Raw genomic sequence first — 17,834 nt, 5'->3', positions numbered from 1 at the left:
CTGCATCAAGAACAAAAGCTGTCCTGATCACAACACAAGAGCAAAGAAGAGAATGGTGTGTATTTTGAGAATGTCCACCTGAGAGTTCTGTCCAGACTTGTAGAGATCAGGCAGGTTTAGGAGTGTCTTGCTAGACACATCTTTGTCCAGCACGCCGTATACAAGTGGAGGGACAGAGGTGAAAAGCAGGTTAAAGAAGATTAGAACCCAAGAGTTGGTCATAGTGCTGCCTGAAAACCCACAGAAAAACTGGTACCAGAACAACAGGTTCACATACATCTACATGGAAAGAGGAAACAGGAAAGAAACAATGAGGATTCATTAATACATTCATTTCCATTTGTCTTTATACATACTGGCTGCTATGATCAGGAATGTATGAAGAACTGAGTAATTGTGAATGTAACTCACCACATTCTTGTAGAAGAAATAGAGGATCATGTTAGCCAAGCGTGCATAGCACCAATGACCATGAACCAAAATCAGCTTTCTCAAGTACTTAAATCTCGAGATGGCAAAGTCACTGGACATCACAGCCTATAGACAAAAGGAGAAGATATCACACTTCTCTGTCCCATAATCTATAAGGTTTTAACTGTAAGGTAGAAATTATGTCTTTCCATAAAAGTGTAGTGGGAATAGTATGTTTTTATACAGTTGTTCTCTGTCATTAATTCCACATTCAACTTTAGTAACAGGCAAATTATTAAATGTGTTAATATATTTTAAACAGGATCAAAGAAGTGCATGTACCTGCATGCCCTCCTGGCCTGAGATGCCGATACCCACATCTGCAACTTGAATCATACTAACATCATTTGCTCCGTCACCTGAGTGTGAGCACATTTCAGTGTTAACATCATTGTACATTTCACATTTGAATATACACCTTTATTGTTCAAAAGCAAATTGGATATTTCACTACACTTACTGACCTATAGCCAGGGTCATGACTTTCAATTTATCTCTGACAAGCCGTACCACTTGGCTCTTCTGCAGGGGGGTGGATCTGCAGCATATGACTGAGCGACAGCAGCACGTGAGCTCCAGAAACAGCCCCTGTAGCTCCTTCTGCAAAGCAAAGTCCAGCGTACGGCCATCAATGACTAGCACAAAGTCACACCTGCTCGAATCATCTTCAGACACGCCTCCCTTTGTGCACTGTCTTATCTCATGTTGTAACTCATGAAGCTGAGCCTCGCATGACTCCTGATTGACAAAACACAAACACACAAAAAGCCATTCGGATTCCAATCATTCAGAATGTACAAGCATTTCCATATAAAATGAATGGGGACTGTGGCACCAAATATGACAAAAAAAGCACAATAAAAGTATTTAAAAATAGGCTATGCTACATAGAGTGCCTGTGCTACATTCTATATACCATTCCAAAAATTACAGCAAAAGAAAAGATTTGAAACAAATAACTTAAATTACAATTTTGGGCTGCTCATAACACATATCTAGACTTGTAATATAGCACACAAGTCTTATGAACCACTTTCATGGTACTTTCATGCTGCTTTTTTGTCATTATGGAGCTTGACATCCCGAGTAGCCAATTATGTTTATTGCATGAAAAGGAGAACGTTTCACATTCAGCAAAAATATTTTTGTTTTCCTGGGAAGCAATAAATATATACAGCTTTGGGAAAAAACTATAGTGAGTAAATGATGACACCACCCTTACCTTGCTGTCACAATTGGCTGTGAGAAGCTGGTCTGTGGGTCTGAGGAGTTTGCAAGCAAAGGCAATATTTACAGCCGTCTCTTGTTTGTCCCCTGTAAGGACCCATACTTTAATCCCAGCTTCCTGCAGAGCTTCAATGGTCTCAGGAACTTCCTCCTGCAGGCGGTCTACAATACCCGTCGCCCCTGCAAGCCAAAAGAGAAATTAAATGACTAATAAAAGCAACACTGGATATCATATAAACTTTGATAAACTGAAAAACTGATTGTTTTTCTTAATTGTCTTGGTGTCTCACCCAATAATGTGAGATTAGTTTCCAGTCTCTCAGCAGATTCAAGCAGAAGCTCTTCTCTGTTTTCAATGCAGGTCTCTACAAACTCATGACTCTTCAGCCAGGCTTTGTATTCCTGCTCTTCCAACACCTGTCAATCATATGCAGACAATTTCCTTCATGACTCTATTGCATATAAAAAGCAATTGTTTCTGGGCCCAATGTAAAATATTCACACTTCATGTGCAAGCAGCGCGGTACTGCGTAGCAGAAGCAAGCTACAAGTAGACCTATTTAACAACACAATCTTTTCCATTGTAGGACTTTGTAAGCGGGTTTGGGAAAGGAGGAGGTGGGAAAGGAGGAGGTGGGAACCGGATCAACATTCAACAAGACTATAATTACTTAAACTTAACATCAAACTGAACTGGAACATAATAACAAATGTCAACGACACAAACAACTCCGTGTTTGTCTCTCTCTCTCACTGGCATCCCCGAATCCTCTTATCTCTCTCCCGCTGATTGAGCCACTCAGCGCAGCAGGTGTGCACGCTCACGGCCCGGTCATGCCCTCCTCTTCGTCACAGACTTTTTTTTACACCATGTTTGAAGAAATATCTCTTTCTGGAACGAAGCAATTTACACACGTAGTGACAGGCATACATTCTAAATTCAGTAAATCTGAATCTAGACAATTTAAGCAGTTTATAGCAACATTTTGGGGTTTTCTTGAGTTTGAACAAGTTTGTAGTAGTTCTCAATGGCCCACTCCCGAAAACCCTTTTAAAATGTATGACTATTATCTATGGAACAAAGCAATCCTTTAAATCCTGCCCTCGCAACTTTGATAGGTAAAAGAGACAGTTACCATTTCACCTATTTCAAGACGCATTTCATGATGTATTTCAAGATGTTTTTCATTTTAAGATGTATTTCATGTTGTGTTTCAAGGCACATTTCACGCTGTTTTTCATTTCACATAAATTTATAAATACATTTATTTATTTGTACTCACTATTCATTACACTTTTATTTCATGATGCATTTAATTATTTCATGATAAATTCCTTTATTTTATTTTGTCCACTAAATTTCATTTCAAGGTGTCTTTCATGACTTATTTCATGAGGTTTTTTATTTAAAGGTGTATATCATGCCATTTTTTTCAATTATCCAATAATAAATAAATTTCCAACATACATTTCCCTTATTTATGTTTACATTTCATTGTTATTTATTGTTATTTAATAATTTCATTATAAATATACAGTTGTACTCATAAGTTTGCATACCCTTGGAGAATTGGTAATATATGTATCATTTTTAAAGAAAACATGAGTGAGCAGGCAAAACACATTTCTTTTATTTCTTATGGGATTCATATTCAACTGTAGGTTATAATAAAATGGCACAATCATAAAACAAAACATGGCAACAAAGAAAAAAGTCTGCATACCCTTAGTTCTTAATACTGTGTATTGCCTATCACCCCTGGAGTTCGCTAGTTCGAATCCCAGGGCATGCTGAGTGACTCCAGCCAGGTCTCCTAAGCAACCAAATTGGCCCGGTTGCTAGAGAGGGTAGAGTCACATGGGGTAATGTCCTCGTGGTGGCGTGAAGCCTCCACACACGCTATGTCTCCGTGGCAACGCGCTCAACAAGCCACGTGATAATACGCGTGGATTGATGGTCTCAGACGCGGAGGCAACTGGGATTCATCCTCCGCCACCTGGACTGAGGCGAATCACTACGCGACCACGAGGACTTAAAAAAGCGCACTGGGAATTGGGCATTCCAAATTGGGTGAAAAAGGAAAAAAAATTAAAAAAATACTGTGTATTGCCCCCTTTAGCATCAATGACAGCGAGCCTTTTGTAATAGTTGTCTATGAGGCCCCAAATTCTTGCAGGTGGTATAGCTGCCCATTCGTTTTGGCAAAATGCCCCCAGGTCATGTAAAGTCTTTGGTCATCTTGCATGAACCACACGTTTGAGATCTCCCTAGAGTGGCTCAATGATATTAAGGTCAGGAGACTGTGATGGCCACTCCAGAACCTTCACCTTTTTCTGCTGTAACCACTGGAGGGTCAACTTGGCCTTGTGCTTAGGGTCATTGTCGTGCTGGAAAGTCCAAGAGCGCCCCATGCGCAGCTTTCGTGCAGAAGAATGCAAATTGTCTGACAGTATTTTCTGATAACATGCTGCATTCATCTTGCCATCAATTTTCATAAGATTCCCCGTGCCTTTAGAGCTCACACACCCCCAAAACATCAGCGAGCCACCACCATGCTTCACAGTAGGGATGGTATTCTTTTCACTATAGGCCTTGTTGACCCCTCTCCAAACATAGTGCTTATGGTTGTGACCATAAAGCTCTATTTTGGTCTCGTCACTCCAAATTACAGTGTGCCAGAAGCTGTGAGGCGTGTCAAGGTGTTATCGGGCATATTGTAACTGGGCTTTTTTGTGGCATTGGCGCAGTAAAGGCTTCTTTCTGGCAACTCAACCATGCAGCTCATTTTTGTTCAAGTATCGTCGTATTGTGCTCCTTGAAACAACCACACCGTCTTTTTCCAGAGCAGCTTGTATTTCTCCTGAGGTTACCTGTGGGTTTTTCTTTGTATCCCGAACAATTCTTCTGGCAGTTGTGGCTGAAATCTTTCTTGGTCTACCTGACCTTGGCTTGGTATTAAGAGATCCCCGAATTTTCCACTTCTTAATAAGTGATTGAACAGTACTGACTGGCATTTTCAAGGCTTTGGATATCTTTTTATATCCTTTTCCATCTTTATAATGTTCCATTACCTTGTTATGCAGGTCTTTTGACAGTTCTTTTCTGCTCCCCATGGCTCAGTATCTAGCCTGCTCAGTGCATCCACGTGAGAGCTAACAAACTCATTGACTATTTATACACAGACACTAATTGCAATTTAAAAAGCCACAGGTGTGGGAAATTAACTTTTAATTGCCATTTAAACCTGTGTGTGTCACCTTGTGTGTCTGTAACAAGGCCAAACATTCAAGGTTATGTAAACTTTTGATCAGTGCCATTTGGGTGATTTCTGTTATCATTATGATTTAAAAAGGAGCCAAACAACTGTGTGATGATAAATGGCTTCATATGATCACTATCCTTAAATAAAAGACAAATCTATTTTTTTGCATGATCAGTCATATTTTCAAAATCAATGCCAAAATTTCACAATTTCTTCCAGGGTATGCAAACTTTTGAGCACAACTGTACAGTACTGTCTAAAAAATCTTAGGCACGTTAGATGTTTCACAAAAACGTGATGGTTAAGATGGATAGTTTATATCTTCTGCTTTAATGTGTCAAAAGTAAATATATGCAAGTTCTCCAAGTTTCTTGGAACAACCTGCCTGCCTACAATTTTATGCTTACTGCACTTTGTATGAAGTAAATTAAAAAATACAAATTATTCATGTCACTATTATGTAAAAACATCCTCACTATACAACATTTTTCACAACTGCCTAAAACTTTTGCACAGTACTCAATACTGTACATAGGACATCCTCAATGTGGTAACCCACGAATCAAGTTATGTTTCCACCTTTTTCCTGAATGCGGAATTGTTCCACGATTTATAACAGAAGCCTGTTTTCGCTTTCCGGTCTCTACTGTTTTTACTTGCATCAGTGTATTTTCTTAGTGAATCATGTGACATTTAGCATATTATATTTTTTTTAAATGTCAAAAAAAGCATGTGGCTCCACAGTGCTGCTAATTTAGAGAGTCGCAATAACCATTTTTTGAGAGTGCCTCACTCGTCAAAGTTTAAGGAGTGGGTGGATGATGTGAAGCTATGAACTACTTTGAGTTATGACAGCAACAACAGCACAAGTTGGGCCTGAACTCATTTTTACTCCAACTAACACTTCAAATGGTTGTTGTTCTCCATCTGGAATGCTCGTATTGGTAGTTTCTTATGGAGACCAGAACAAGAAAAGTATTAGAATTATCATGGTGGCGCCCAGTGTTTGGTCAGGAAAACGGTGGATAGAGCCTCAGCTTAGTTATACAGCAGAAATGCTGTCAGTGTGAAAGCACAATGCATGCTACTCTCAGATTAAGTTTGACGTGCAAGTATGCAGACAGATGATAAAAGTTGCAGAGAGAGGAAGTGAAAGAGAAAGGCGTACTTTTTTAGCAACACACAGAGTGCGAAGTCCCTCTCTTGCATACTGGTCCAGGTGTCTCTGTGTCCGCTCCATAACCTCCCTAGAAATACCATCTTCAGCTGCAACCCACATGCACACACAGTCAGAACAGAGAGATATGCATACCATGTTCACGGTGAATAATCCAACTTTACATAACAAGTTCCATATACTTAAAGGGATAGTTCACTAAAAAATGAACATTTTGTCATCATTTACTCAACCTCACATTGGTCCAATATTATTTTCTTTCTTCAGTGAAACACAAAATGAGATGTTAGGCAGAATAAGGATGGTAAATTTATATTGCCATGCTCCAAAAAGGACAAAAAGTACTAAGTCTATTTGACTCTAAGCTATATTCTAAGACTTCTGAAGCCATACAAAAGCTCTGTGTGTGGAAAAGACCAAAATTTAAGCCGTTTGTGTTCAATTAAAAAAATGGTGTCTTAAAGGTATAGTTCACCCAAAATGAAAATTCTCTGATAATTTACTCACCCTCATGTTGACGAATGGCCGAATTTACCCGAGTGCTCCCATGACGTAAGCGCGATGGCACGTGAACTGACGCATGTCAGACACAACAAATGAGTCGAAGGAATGTGCTAACGTGCTTGCGTCACAGAACCATTCGGGTAAATTCATCCATTCGTCAACAACTGACTGGAAGCAATCTTTTATAGTTAAAAAGTGCTTACATATCGTTCTTTTTCGCACACAAAGTGATCGATTCGCTTTAGAAGACATTAATGTCACCGCTGGAGATAGGATGGATTAATCTTATGCTGACTATCTGTGCTTTTTGGACCTATCTAATCACCATCCTCTTGCTGAGCTTGGATCTTTTTCTACAAATCAAAGTGTTTTGCAGAAGAAAGAAAGTCATACACATCTCAGATGGCATGAAGGTTAGTAAATTATCAGAGAACTATCCTTTTAAGATGCATTGGACCAGCTTTGATGGCAAACAACATTGGTTCTAGCATACCACATGATGGACCGTGACACAGCAAGTAAAAAAAAAAAGCAACTGAAAATGACATTTAAGTCAACAACTAAAATTTGGGTTTGTCCCTCAAAAAAAGCTGTTGTACAGCTTCAGAAGAGTCAAATAGACTATTTGTATAATACTTTTATGGTGCTTTTTTGTCCTTTATGGTGCTCAACTCGTCTGTTTCCATTCACATTCACTGTATGGAAAACAAAAGCTCGGATATTCTGCCTAATTTCCTTTTGTGCTTCATGAAAGAAAGAAAATAATAAAGGAATGGGGGTAAATGACAAAATGGTTAAACTATTCCTTTAGTGAGACTTCACTAAATACCTTCATATATACTATGTTATACCTTCATCAGCCAGCTCCATGATGACATTATCAGCTCCTTTAGTATACACTACCACATCTCCAGTGAAGGGATGGCGGACTACTACCGACATCCTCTTGCGTGCAGAATGAAACGGTAGTACATGTAGCAGAGGGATGGAGAGCAGCCCAGTGCCTGGAACAGCCACAATGATTTGCTCTGGGGACCGGCCCAGCAGAGTGAACCCATAAGCCTTTGCTGCTTGCACCAACGCTGCCTCATCCGGGCTCTCTGCCTCATACAGCAACTCTTCTGCCTCATTTTCATCCTCGCTGTCAGTCTCATCAGCACCATCATCTTTAGCCTGCTGTAAGTCTCCCATGTCCTCTCCCCATGCCCCACTGGTCATCAGTGTCTGAGTCGAAGGGGAGGAGAAAGGGTTTGAAGGGACGCAAATGGGTGTGGAGGGTGACTGTAGGGTCATGATGGGTGTTTGTGGAGCACTGTTAGGGAAATAAGATGCCGAACGACCCCGGGTAAATAGTTTCTTGGTCAGGCTAGGAGGGGTGTCTGTGCTTTGGTTAGGTGAATAAGGAAAGCGAGGCAGACTCAGCTTCTGCAACAGGGCCTTCATCTCCTCTAAAGAGTGCAGGGGAGTGCGGACCACAGGCATCTGGACCTGATATCATATTATATATTCACATATATGCACAGAGACACACACACACACACACACAAAATGTTTCCAATCACTTAAGGTGGCGAACGCAGTCATCACTTTCATAATACATAAGATATACAGCGTTACAGTTACTTAAAGAGATAGTTCACCCAAAAATTAAAATTAATTTACTCACCACCATGCCATCCCAAATGTGCGTGACTTTATTTCTTCTGGTGAACACAAACTAAGATTTTTTTTTTTAAATATCCCAGCTCTGTTGGTCCTTTCAATGCAAGTGAATGGTGACCAGAAATCTGAATGTCCAAAAAGCACATGAAAGCAGCAATTAATCAATAAGACCTCCAGTTGTTAAATTAATATCTTCAAAAGTGATATGATAAGTGTGGGTGAGAAACAGTTCTTTGAAAGTCACATGTGGCAGCTGTTTAATTTCACTTTCACATCAAAAGTGAAAGAGGAGATTTATAGTACAAAAGTACTTAAATATTGATCTGTTTCTTACCCACACATATATATCACTTCTGAAGATATGGATTTAACCACTTGAGTCTTATCGATTACTTTTATGCTACGTGTATATTTTGTTTGGACCTTCAAAGATCTGGTCACCATTTACTTGCATTGAATGCACCTACAGAGCTGAGATATTCTTCTATAAATCTTTGTTTGTGTTCAGCAGAAGAAAGAGAGCCATACAAATCTGGGTGGCAATGGCATGAGGGCGAGTAAATTATGAGAGAATTTAAATTTTTGGGTGAACTATTCCTTTAAGCTTTTATGCTTACTAGGGCTAGGTTTTGCCACAGATTACCCAATAATATTTTATTCTGATTCACGAGGAATCAATTCCATTAGATTCAGATTCTTTTTGATGCAATACCAATTTATTTAGGAATAAATTACCAACTGAAAAAAAGGCATTCAATTACCAGTGTTGTCTTGGGATTTGAACACAACTCATCTTATCCAGTGCTAATGTTTAATATCTACTTCATGTTAATGCATTTAAGATGCAAATTTGGTAACACTTTACAATAAGGTTCAATTTGTAAACATCAGTTAATGCATTAGTTATCATCAACTAACAATGAACAAAATATTTATTCAGCATTTATTCATCTTTGTTAATCCTAGTTAATAAAATTTTTCATTGTTAGTTCATGTATTAAATAATGTTAACATATACAACTTTTGATTTTACAAATATATTACTATATGTTGAAATTAACTAACAAAGATTAATAAATGCTGTAAAAGTATTGTTCATTGTTAGTTCATGTTAAATAATGTTGTTAACAAATGTTAACAAATACAACCTTATTGTAAAATGTTACCTAAATTTCTGCTCAGGTGGTCCTAATTACATTGTATAAGTGAACAGCAATTTTGCAATATGCAGTGAAGGGCTTATATACAGCTTTAAATGGTTTACATATTGTTTAGCAGTAAATTAAAAGTTTTAATTACAAAATGGTAGACTACAGTAATAAACACCAAATGTTACAGAATATTTGTATTTAATTTGAGTTTGAGACACATCAGCTGAATATGGGAAAAAGACCTGGAACGTACCACGTGTCTTGGCTGAGTGGGTGAGGAAACTACCACAGTGTTGCAGACAGCCAGAGCAAGAAAGAAGTCCAGGATGTGAGAGAGTTCAGCAGCTTCCTGTCGGAGAGGGGAATGCATGGGGGAAGACAGGGCACCCAGCTTTACCTGTAGCTGAGGGTCTGGAACAATAGCACACTCCTGTAGGAAATATGTAATCTATTTATTAATCACAGCAATATTTTTGTATAATGGCCACTAAACTGTATATTTGACCATTGTCCATGGCAACATATTGTAGAGGTCTGCATTCCTGTGGGATTCCAGCGGTCACCGCAGGACCCAGATGCAAAAGATAAATGCAAATGATGGTAGTGTGTTTCTCACCATGGTGCTGCTGAAGGCTCCAGGTGTGTGTCTGCGGAGTGTGTCGTGGGGGGAGTGTATGTCAGATTCTGCAGTGAGGGTATTGAGGGACACTGAACTCCGGTTGCAGCTGAGTGATTTACAGCTCACAGACTTTCTGCTAGAGCATGATCTCAGCGTGAGTGAGGGATCTGCATCACCACAGGTCTGCTCCTCATACTGTTCCAGAGAAACCGCTGAAGACACACACCCAAACACGGTCAAGACTATTCCACAACAAAATATTAGAGTAGTCCACCGAAAAATGATCAGTATTTCCTTATTTACTCACTTCAAACCTGTATGCCATTATTTTTTCCATGCAACACAAAAGGAGAATTTAATGTATCTTCACATAGATCTTTCCAACAGTTCATAGTGTCTACAGTCAAGCTTCAAAAAGCACTAAAAGAGTTTCATAAAAGTTGCCCATATGACTCATGCGCTATATGCCTACTGTGCAGGTTGGACATCATGGGTGTTTGGTTAAGAAACACATGAGAACCAATGACGTTTGATGTTACTGATAATTAACCTGCTCCATTGGTGGCATATGTGGTTTGAGAGCTGCAGTAGAGGTAAAGATTATCAGTGAATAATGACATCAATTTCAGTCTATTCATCACACAAGGCTTTAATGTGGCTTCAAAAGACTTGGGATATTGTGCACGAGCCATGTAGTTCAACTTTTGATATTTGTTATACTTTTGAGTGTTTTTTTTTTTTTTTTATATAATTTAAAAAAAAAAGTTTGACAGCCCATGTTGCTAATGAACTGTATAAAAAAAGGTCTAAGTTGAGATTCTTCAATTTACCTTTTGTGTTTCACAGACAAAAAACAAAACAAAAAACGCATACTGGTTTGGAATGACATGAGGGTGAGTAAATACAAAAGTAAACAAAGAAAAATGTTCATTTTTTGGAGAACTATTCCTTTAAACCTTACAACAAACATCACAAGTTATTCCGATCCGGAAGTATCATTCAGAGAATCAGCCTGACCATAAACCAGTTTCGTTTATCATAACCATTGTTTAGATTAAAAGACACCATATTTTACAGCGATCATTATATACAGCACACCCAAGAAGTCAGTCAAGCGTAAGTAGTTGCTGATATGAAGCAAACTGACCGTTCTCATGGTGAGGGTACTCCGTTCCTACTATAGTACAGCGACGAAACAACATGCGGTTCTCTGTGAGGGTTCCAGTCTTGTCTGAGAAAACATACTGGATCTGTCCCAGGTCTTCTGTGATGTTCAGTGCTCTGCACTGCACTCCTGTATCCAGCTGGGGGTTATACAGATCTAAATCATTCTGAATAAAATAAATCTGTCCCAGCTTCACAATCTCTATGGACACATAAAGAGAGATTGGAATCAGCACCTACAACACAGAAAAAAGTGGGGAGAGAAGAGGAGTGCATTATGAGGTATTCTAAGCACATACTTGAGTACAAACAATTATACTCATCTATTCAACTCAATTAATGATTTGTGAATCATTGAATGAAGGATGGGCCTGATTTAACCTATAATATCTAATATTAATACATACAAAATAAAAAAAAAATCTTGCCAATTTTTATTGAAATATCTAATTAAGAGATGACAGGAAATGATGGGGAGAAGAGCTAGAATGGAAATAGGAAATTATAAAAGTCAGATTTGAATTTATGTCAACTGTATGAGCACCACAACTCAATTACCCCTTTGCAACCAAAATGGTGCCAGTGCTTGCGCTCAACTGGTGCCTGGCTGGGGGGTCTAAGGATTAGCATTTCCACTAGAGAGCGTAACGACAATGTTACTACATTACTACATAACCTGCCCATAAACAAACATGGAGCAACCCGGTCTTTGTCTTAGTTTTAATCAGTTTTAAACATTTAATCCAAAGTATTTAATTCAGCATCTTTATGCCATCATGAGCTGGCTATTTAAATATACAGTGAATAAAATTCATAACACCTACGGTATTTCCAGAGGATTTGTTGACAAATGGTTCAAAAACAAGGTGAAGATAATTACATAATACGCTTGTATTATTGTTGTAATTATTTTTGAAGAAATGTAAAAAAATGCACAAAAAAAATTAAAAACGCAGTAGCTTCATGAGACTTTTATATGACATGATTTTAAAAGAATAGTTCACCCAAAAATGATAATTCTCTTATAATTTATTCACCCTTATGTCGCCTTAAACTCGTATGACTTTCTTCTGCAGAACACAAACAAAGATATTTGGATGGAGATATTATATGAAAATATCCATACAATGCAAGTCAATGGGGTTCAACAGTTTCAAGCTCCAAAAAGGACATAAAGGCACCATAAAGGTTATCCATACAACTCGATTAGTTTAATCCAGCACTCTGTGCATGTACAGAAGTGGAAGTGTTATTGAGCTTCAAATCATGATTGCCAAGGAGACCGCAAATGGCAAGATTTATAGTGAAAGATGAGTTACATTTTGGTCTGTTTCTCACCCAAAACCAATTGTATCGCTTCAGAAGACATGGATTAAACCACTCGAGTTGTATGAATTACCTTTATGCTGCCTTTATGTCTTTTTTGGAGTTTGAAATTGTTGGACCCCATTGACTTGCATTGTATGGACAAAAACACCTCATACACCGATCAGCCACAACATTAAAACCACCTGCCTAATATTGTGTAGGTCCCCCTCGTACTGCCAAAACAGCACCAACCCGCATCTCAGAATAGCATTCTGAGATGCTGTTCTTCTCACCACAATTGTACAGAGTGGTTATCTGAGTTACCATAGATTTTGTCAGTTCGAACCAGTCTGGCCATTCTCTGTTGACCTCTCTCATCAACAAGGCATTTCTGTCCACAGAACTGCCGTTCAATGGATGTATTTTGTTTCTGGCACAATTCTGATTACATTTATAGAGACTGTTGTGTGTGAAAATCCCAGGAGATCAGCAGTTACAGAAATAATCAAACCAGCCCATCTGGCACTAACAATCATGCCACAGTCCAAATCACTGAGATCACATTTTTCCCCCATTCTGATAGTTGATGTGAACATTAACTAAAGCTCCTGACCCGTATTTGAATGATTTTTTGCACTGCACTGCTGCCACATAATTGGCTGATTAGATAATCGCATGGATGATTGTTGGTGCCAGACGGGCTGGTTTGAGTATTTCTGTAACTGCTGATCTTCTGGGATTTTCACACACAACAGTCTCTAGAATTTACTTCGAATGGTGCCAAAAACAAAAAACATCCATTGAGTGGCAGTTCTGTGGACGGAGACGCCTTGTTGATGAGAGAAGTCAACAGAGAATGACCAGACTGGTTCGAACTGACAAAGTCTATGGTAACTCAGATAAACACTCTGTACAATTTTGGTGAAAAGAATAGCATCTCAGAATGCTATTCTGAGATGCGGGTTGGTGTTGTTTTTGGTCGGTGTATCTCCATCAAAATATCTTCGGGGTTTTTTTTCATAGAAGAAAGAAAGTCTTATGAGTTTGAGACAACATAAGGGTGAGTAAATGATGAGAGAATAATAATTTTTGGGTGAACAATTTCTTTAATTACTAGTTTGTGAATATAAATATCCAGAAATTATTCAAAAATCTCCACTGCTTGCTTGCAAATAGCGTTGCATATGCCTTCAATCCAAAAACAATGTAAACATCAGAAAGAATTGGAACATAAGATTACATTAGATAAAAAAAGCCTGTGCCTCCACATCTCAGAAGTCACTACACACCACTGATGTATATACAGTTCATCTAGTTATATGTGTCTGTATAGAAGTCAGATGTGCTCACCCACTATCACTCACCTGCAGAACAATGATCATAGTCCAGAACATGTAAAAGGCTGCGAGGGCAGGGGGCGTGTCATCGGGAATCATGAAGATGGGATCCTTTAGTCCATTCAACCAAAGACCATGACCTAAATAACAACCACACTTCAGCTATTAACCACACAGTGAAAACACATTTTCATTAAAGTTCACACTGGCGCATGAATGTTTAGCATCAAAAACAACGCAAGTGCTCATGTGAACATGCGAGTCAATGTGAATGAGCTTCTCTCATTCACTCATGAACATGCATCAGACCTCAAAATTTTTTGACAGAAAACTGATTTAAATTTCAGGTTGTTTCTCACCAAAACCTATTGTACAATATACCTTCAGAAGACTTGGAATATGATGCACAAGTCGCATGGAATTTCTTTTATAGAATACTTACGTCCTTTTATTAAAAATGTACCTTTTGTGTTTCTCACAAGAAATAAAGTCATACAGATTTGGAACGACATGAGGGTGAGTAAGTTAGGGTAAAGAGAGTGAGACAGAACTTACATTTTTGGGTGATATATCCTTTTAAGACAAACATGGCTATATGGTTGCTATATGAATAATTTGAATAATGATGAATAATAATTTAAGTGAGTAATACTGACCTACAGCAGCAATAAGGCACATGAGTAGTAGTAGTGCAACACTCCAGAGTACGTCTATATTGAGTCTGCGCTCCAGTTTACTTCTCTTATAGCGTGGCCCACTGTTATTCTGCATCGCTTTGGTCTCATGGCCTGCAAACATGCACACATATTTACTTCATTTATATCCATATTTCATTTTTATTCATTTATCTGTTAGTCTATAATCCAGCAGTAGTTGCTCTTTATCTTTCTATACTTTTTTCACATCTGAACTTTATCTCTGAGTGAAGAGATGTGAAAGTGACCTGCATAGACCACGATGCCGATCACAGTCTCTGTGTTTCTCACAGTGCAGCTCCTCAGGAGCAGGTTTTCACTGTGTAGTCCAACCCGCACTTTACCAGGATGCTCCCTGTGTTGTACGCACAAACAAAGCCATTACTATTTTCATTCAAATAAGAAAGACAATACTTCTTCCAGCCTTTTGTTTATTATTTAAAGCGAACAACTGATGGGTCAAAGGTCTGTTCTGATAGGGTTGTGGACAATAAGGAAAAACAATTCTGAAAGCAAATTATAAAATGCAACTAAATACAATAGCATACATAATTTGGATAGCAAAACAAATAGGCCTATCAACTTTTAAAAGGGAAAAGAAAATGCTTCCCTTATCTTGTGTTGATGTCAAAGGCTGTGTGTCCAATCAGACTTTATGATATTATGATGTAAAATTAATCTGTCAATTAGTAAAAGCCAGTCAAATTAGGCAGGTGCCAACATGGACAGGTTAGGTGATATGCCCTCATCCCCAACAACCATGAACAAAACTAAACATGAAAATATGGCCCAGGCTAAATTAAATACAGGTTCAATAGCAATGAAGATAAACGTGGTTTGTGCAGACCACAATGTGTTTTTGTGTTGTGAATTACGAAACCATTGAAATTCAATAGACATTTAGAAACAATATTACCAAAATTGTCAATTTTCCTATTCAGTCAATGTCAAGTTAATAATTTTGCATATTGCTGGGCTTATGCAGTTCATGGAAATATTAATACATTTCAATGTTTGATTTTAAAGATTTTAAACGTTTTTGTTTATTTTCATGTGATAAGCAATTTTGGTACTGTGTTGGGGCATCACTTCATGTCCAATGTATAATATGGGCCCTGACGCAAAACAAGTTACAGTAAGAATCACTGATTTACAGAAGCACTGATTTACAGAATGCACACTCACATGAAGCCTCTGAACCGTCTCAAGTCATTGTTTGGATTCTCACACTCAATGCGACTATTGAAGTTTTCAGGAATAAATTCTGATTCCTAAAAAAAGATTACATACATACACACACGCACGCACGCACACACACACACACACACACACACACACACACACACACACACACACACACACACACAGAGTGATTCATGATCATTGGTGAAATGTGTGCTTGCAAGAAGAAATACACTTAAAAAGAAACATTTAAAATGCGTATTTGAGTCAATGAAAAATCGGGATTTTTAAAACTCAAGTACCAAGTTCTCAGAAAAGTATACACATAATCTTAAGCTTATAAATGTATTCATGTTGCGTTCATATGTTTTTGAAAAACCTTTAAATCATTTTTAACAGATGTTTATTTAATGACTCTGAAAATGACAAGTGGTGTATCCATTAAGAAATACATTTTTTACTGAATATACAGTGCAAGAATAAGTATGTGAACACTTTGGAATCACCTCCATTTATGTACAGTATACATTTGTCTTAAAATCCAGTTTGATCTCATCTAAGTTATAACAATGAACAAACACAATTTCTTTTAACTAATAACACAAATTATTGTATTGTTCTTGTAGATATTGAATATGTAATTCAAACATTTACAGTGTAGGTTGGGAAAAGTATGTACAGTCTAATGACGTCAACAAAAGCTAATTAGAGTCAAGAGTTGGCAAACCTGGCATCCAATTAATGAAATAAGATTAGAGGTGTGGGTTAGAGCTACTTTAACTTATAAAAAGCACTCAAACATTTTGAGTTTTATATTCACAAGAAGCATCTGCTGACGTGGATCATGCCTTGCAAAAAAGAGATCTCAGAAGACCTACAATCAAGAATTGTTGCTATGCATGAAGCTGAAGAGGGTTACAAAGATATCTCGAAAAGCTTAGATATTAGACAAATTGTCTATAAATGGAGACAATTTAGTACTGTGGCTACTCTCCCTAGAAGTGGCCGTCCAGCTAAGATGACTCAAAGGGCACACCGCAGAATGCTCAATGAGGTAAAAAAAAATAAAAAATAATAAAGTGACAGCTGAAGACTTCAAGGAATCATTGAAACTGGTTAACATCTCACTTTATGAGTCTACTATATGGGAAAACATTAAACAGGAATAGTGTCCATGGCACAACACCACAAAGCAAACCGCTGCTTTCCAACAAAAACATTGCTGTGCACCTGAAGTTTGCCAAAGACCACCTTGACACTCCACAACGCAACTGGGAAAATGTTTTGTGGACTGATGAAACTAAAGTTAAATTGTTTGGGAAGAACACGCAGCACTACGTATGACGTAAAAAGGGCACCGCATACTAACATGAAAACATCATCCCAACGGTGAAGTACGGTGGTGGAGCATTATGATTTGGGGCTGCTTTGCTGCTTCGGGGCCTGGACCGCTTGCCATCATCGAGGGAAAAATGAATTCCCAAGTTTATCATGATATCCTATAGGATAATGTCAGGTTGGCTGTGTGCCAGCTGAAGCTCAGTAGAAGTTGGGTGATGCAGCAGGACAATGACCCTAAACATCGAAGTAAATCCACAACAGAATGGCTTCAAATAAAGAAAATCCACCTTTTGGAGTCGCCCAGTCAGAGCCTAGACCTTAACCCAATAGAGATGCTGTGGAATGACATCAAGTGAGCAGTTCACAACAGACATCCTAAGAATATGGCTGAGCTGAAGCAGTTCTGAAAGGAAGAATGCTCCAAAATTCCTTCTGAACGTTGTGCAGGTCTAATCTGGAGCTACCGGAAACACTTGGTTGAGGTTACTGCTGCCAAAGGAGGATCGACCAGTTATTAAATTCAGTTGGTTAGCAAGCAGCTTTCTCTACAGCAATGTAATTTCCCCTAAACACTTGTGTAAATAACAAACATGGGATCTGAGGAAAACTTTGCTATTTTATTCTCTGCTGCTTCACTTTATTTTTCAGATATTCCAGAGTTGTTGTTGTGCTTGCTTCCTTAACTCTCCATCTCGACCTGCAAAGGAATTGGACTGCAAAAGTGGGCTTTCTC

At 38.3% G+C, this 17,834-nt stretch overlaps 1 protein-coding gene across 4 annotated transcripts in view; it reads right to left on the bottom strand.

The window, feature by feature from the left end:
- Positions 1-17,834, bottom strand: part of LOC127412020 (phospholipid-transporting ATPase VD-like) — a 51,204-nt gene that overhangs the window by 13,859 nt on the left and 19,511 nt on the right. For 3 of the 4 annotated variants that reach the window (XR_007892384.1, XM_051648049.1, XM_051648051.1), the window contains 15 exons: positions 15,764-15,849; positions 14,827-14,933; positions 14,540-14,671; positions 13,911-14,023; positions 11,222-11,474; positions 10,072-10,286; positions 9,709-9,885; positions 7,494-8,130; positions 6,130-6,227; positions 1,989-2,115; positions 1,694-1,878; positions 936-1,209; positions 754-830; positions 412-537; positions 79-279 (listed from right to left, as the gene is read on the bottom strand). Coding sequence is in view for 3 of the 4 variants with exons in the window: in XM_051648049.1 (XP_051504009.1) it covers positions 79-279; positions 412-537; positions 754-830; positions 936-1,209; positions 1,694-1,878; positions 1,989-2,115; positions 6,130-6,227; positions 7,494-8,130; positions 9,709-9,885; positions 10,072-10,286; positions 11,222-11,474; positions 13,911-14,023; positions 14,540-14,671; positions 14,827-14,933; positions 15,764-15,849 (2,808 nt within the window). In the remaining variant the exon portion in view is untranslated. The remainder of the gene's footprint in view (positions 1-78; positions 280-411; positions 538-753; positions 831-935; positions 1,210-1,693; positions 1,879-1,988; positions 2,116-6,129; positions 6,228-7,493; positions 8,131-9,708; positions 9,886-10,071; positions 10,287-11,221; positions 11,475-13,910; positions 14,024-14,539; positions 14,672-14,826; positions 14,934-15,763; positions 15,850-17,834) is intronic. The other variant, XM_051648050.1, reaches the window with a different exon arrangement.

The sequence above is a fragment of the Myxocyprinus asiaticus genome, chromosome 21 (assembly GCF_019703515.2).
Source record: "Myxocyprinus asiaticus isolate MX2 ecotype Aquarium Trade chromosome 21, UBuf_Myxa_2, whole genome shotgun sequence".
Lineage (NCBI taxonomy): Eukaryota > Metazoa > Chordata > Actinopteri > Cypriniformes > Catostomidae > Myxocyprinus > Myxocyprinus asiaticus.
Note: the sequence above shows the minus strand (reverse complement) of the source record. Positions and strands in the feature narration are given on the sequence as shown.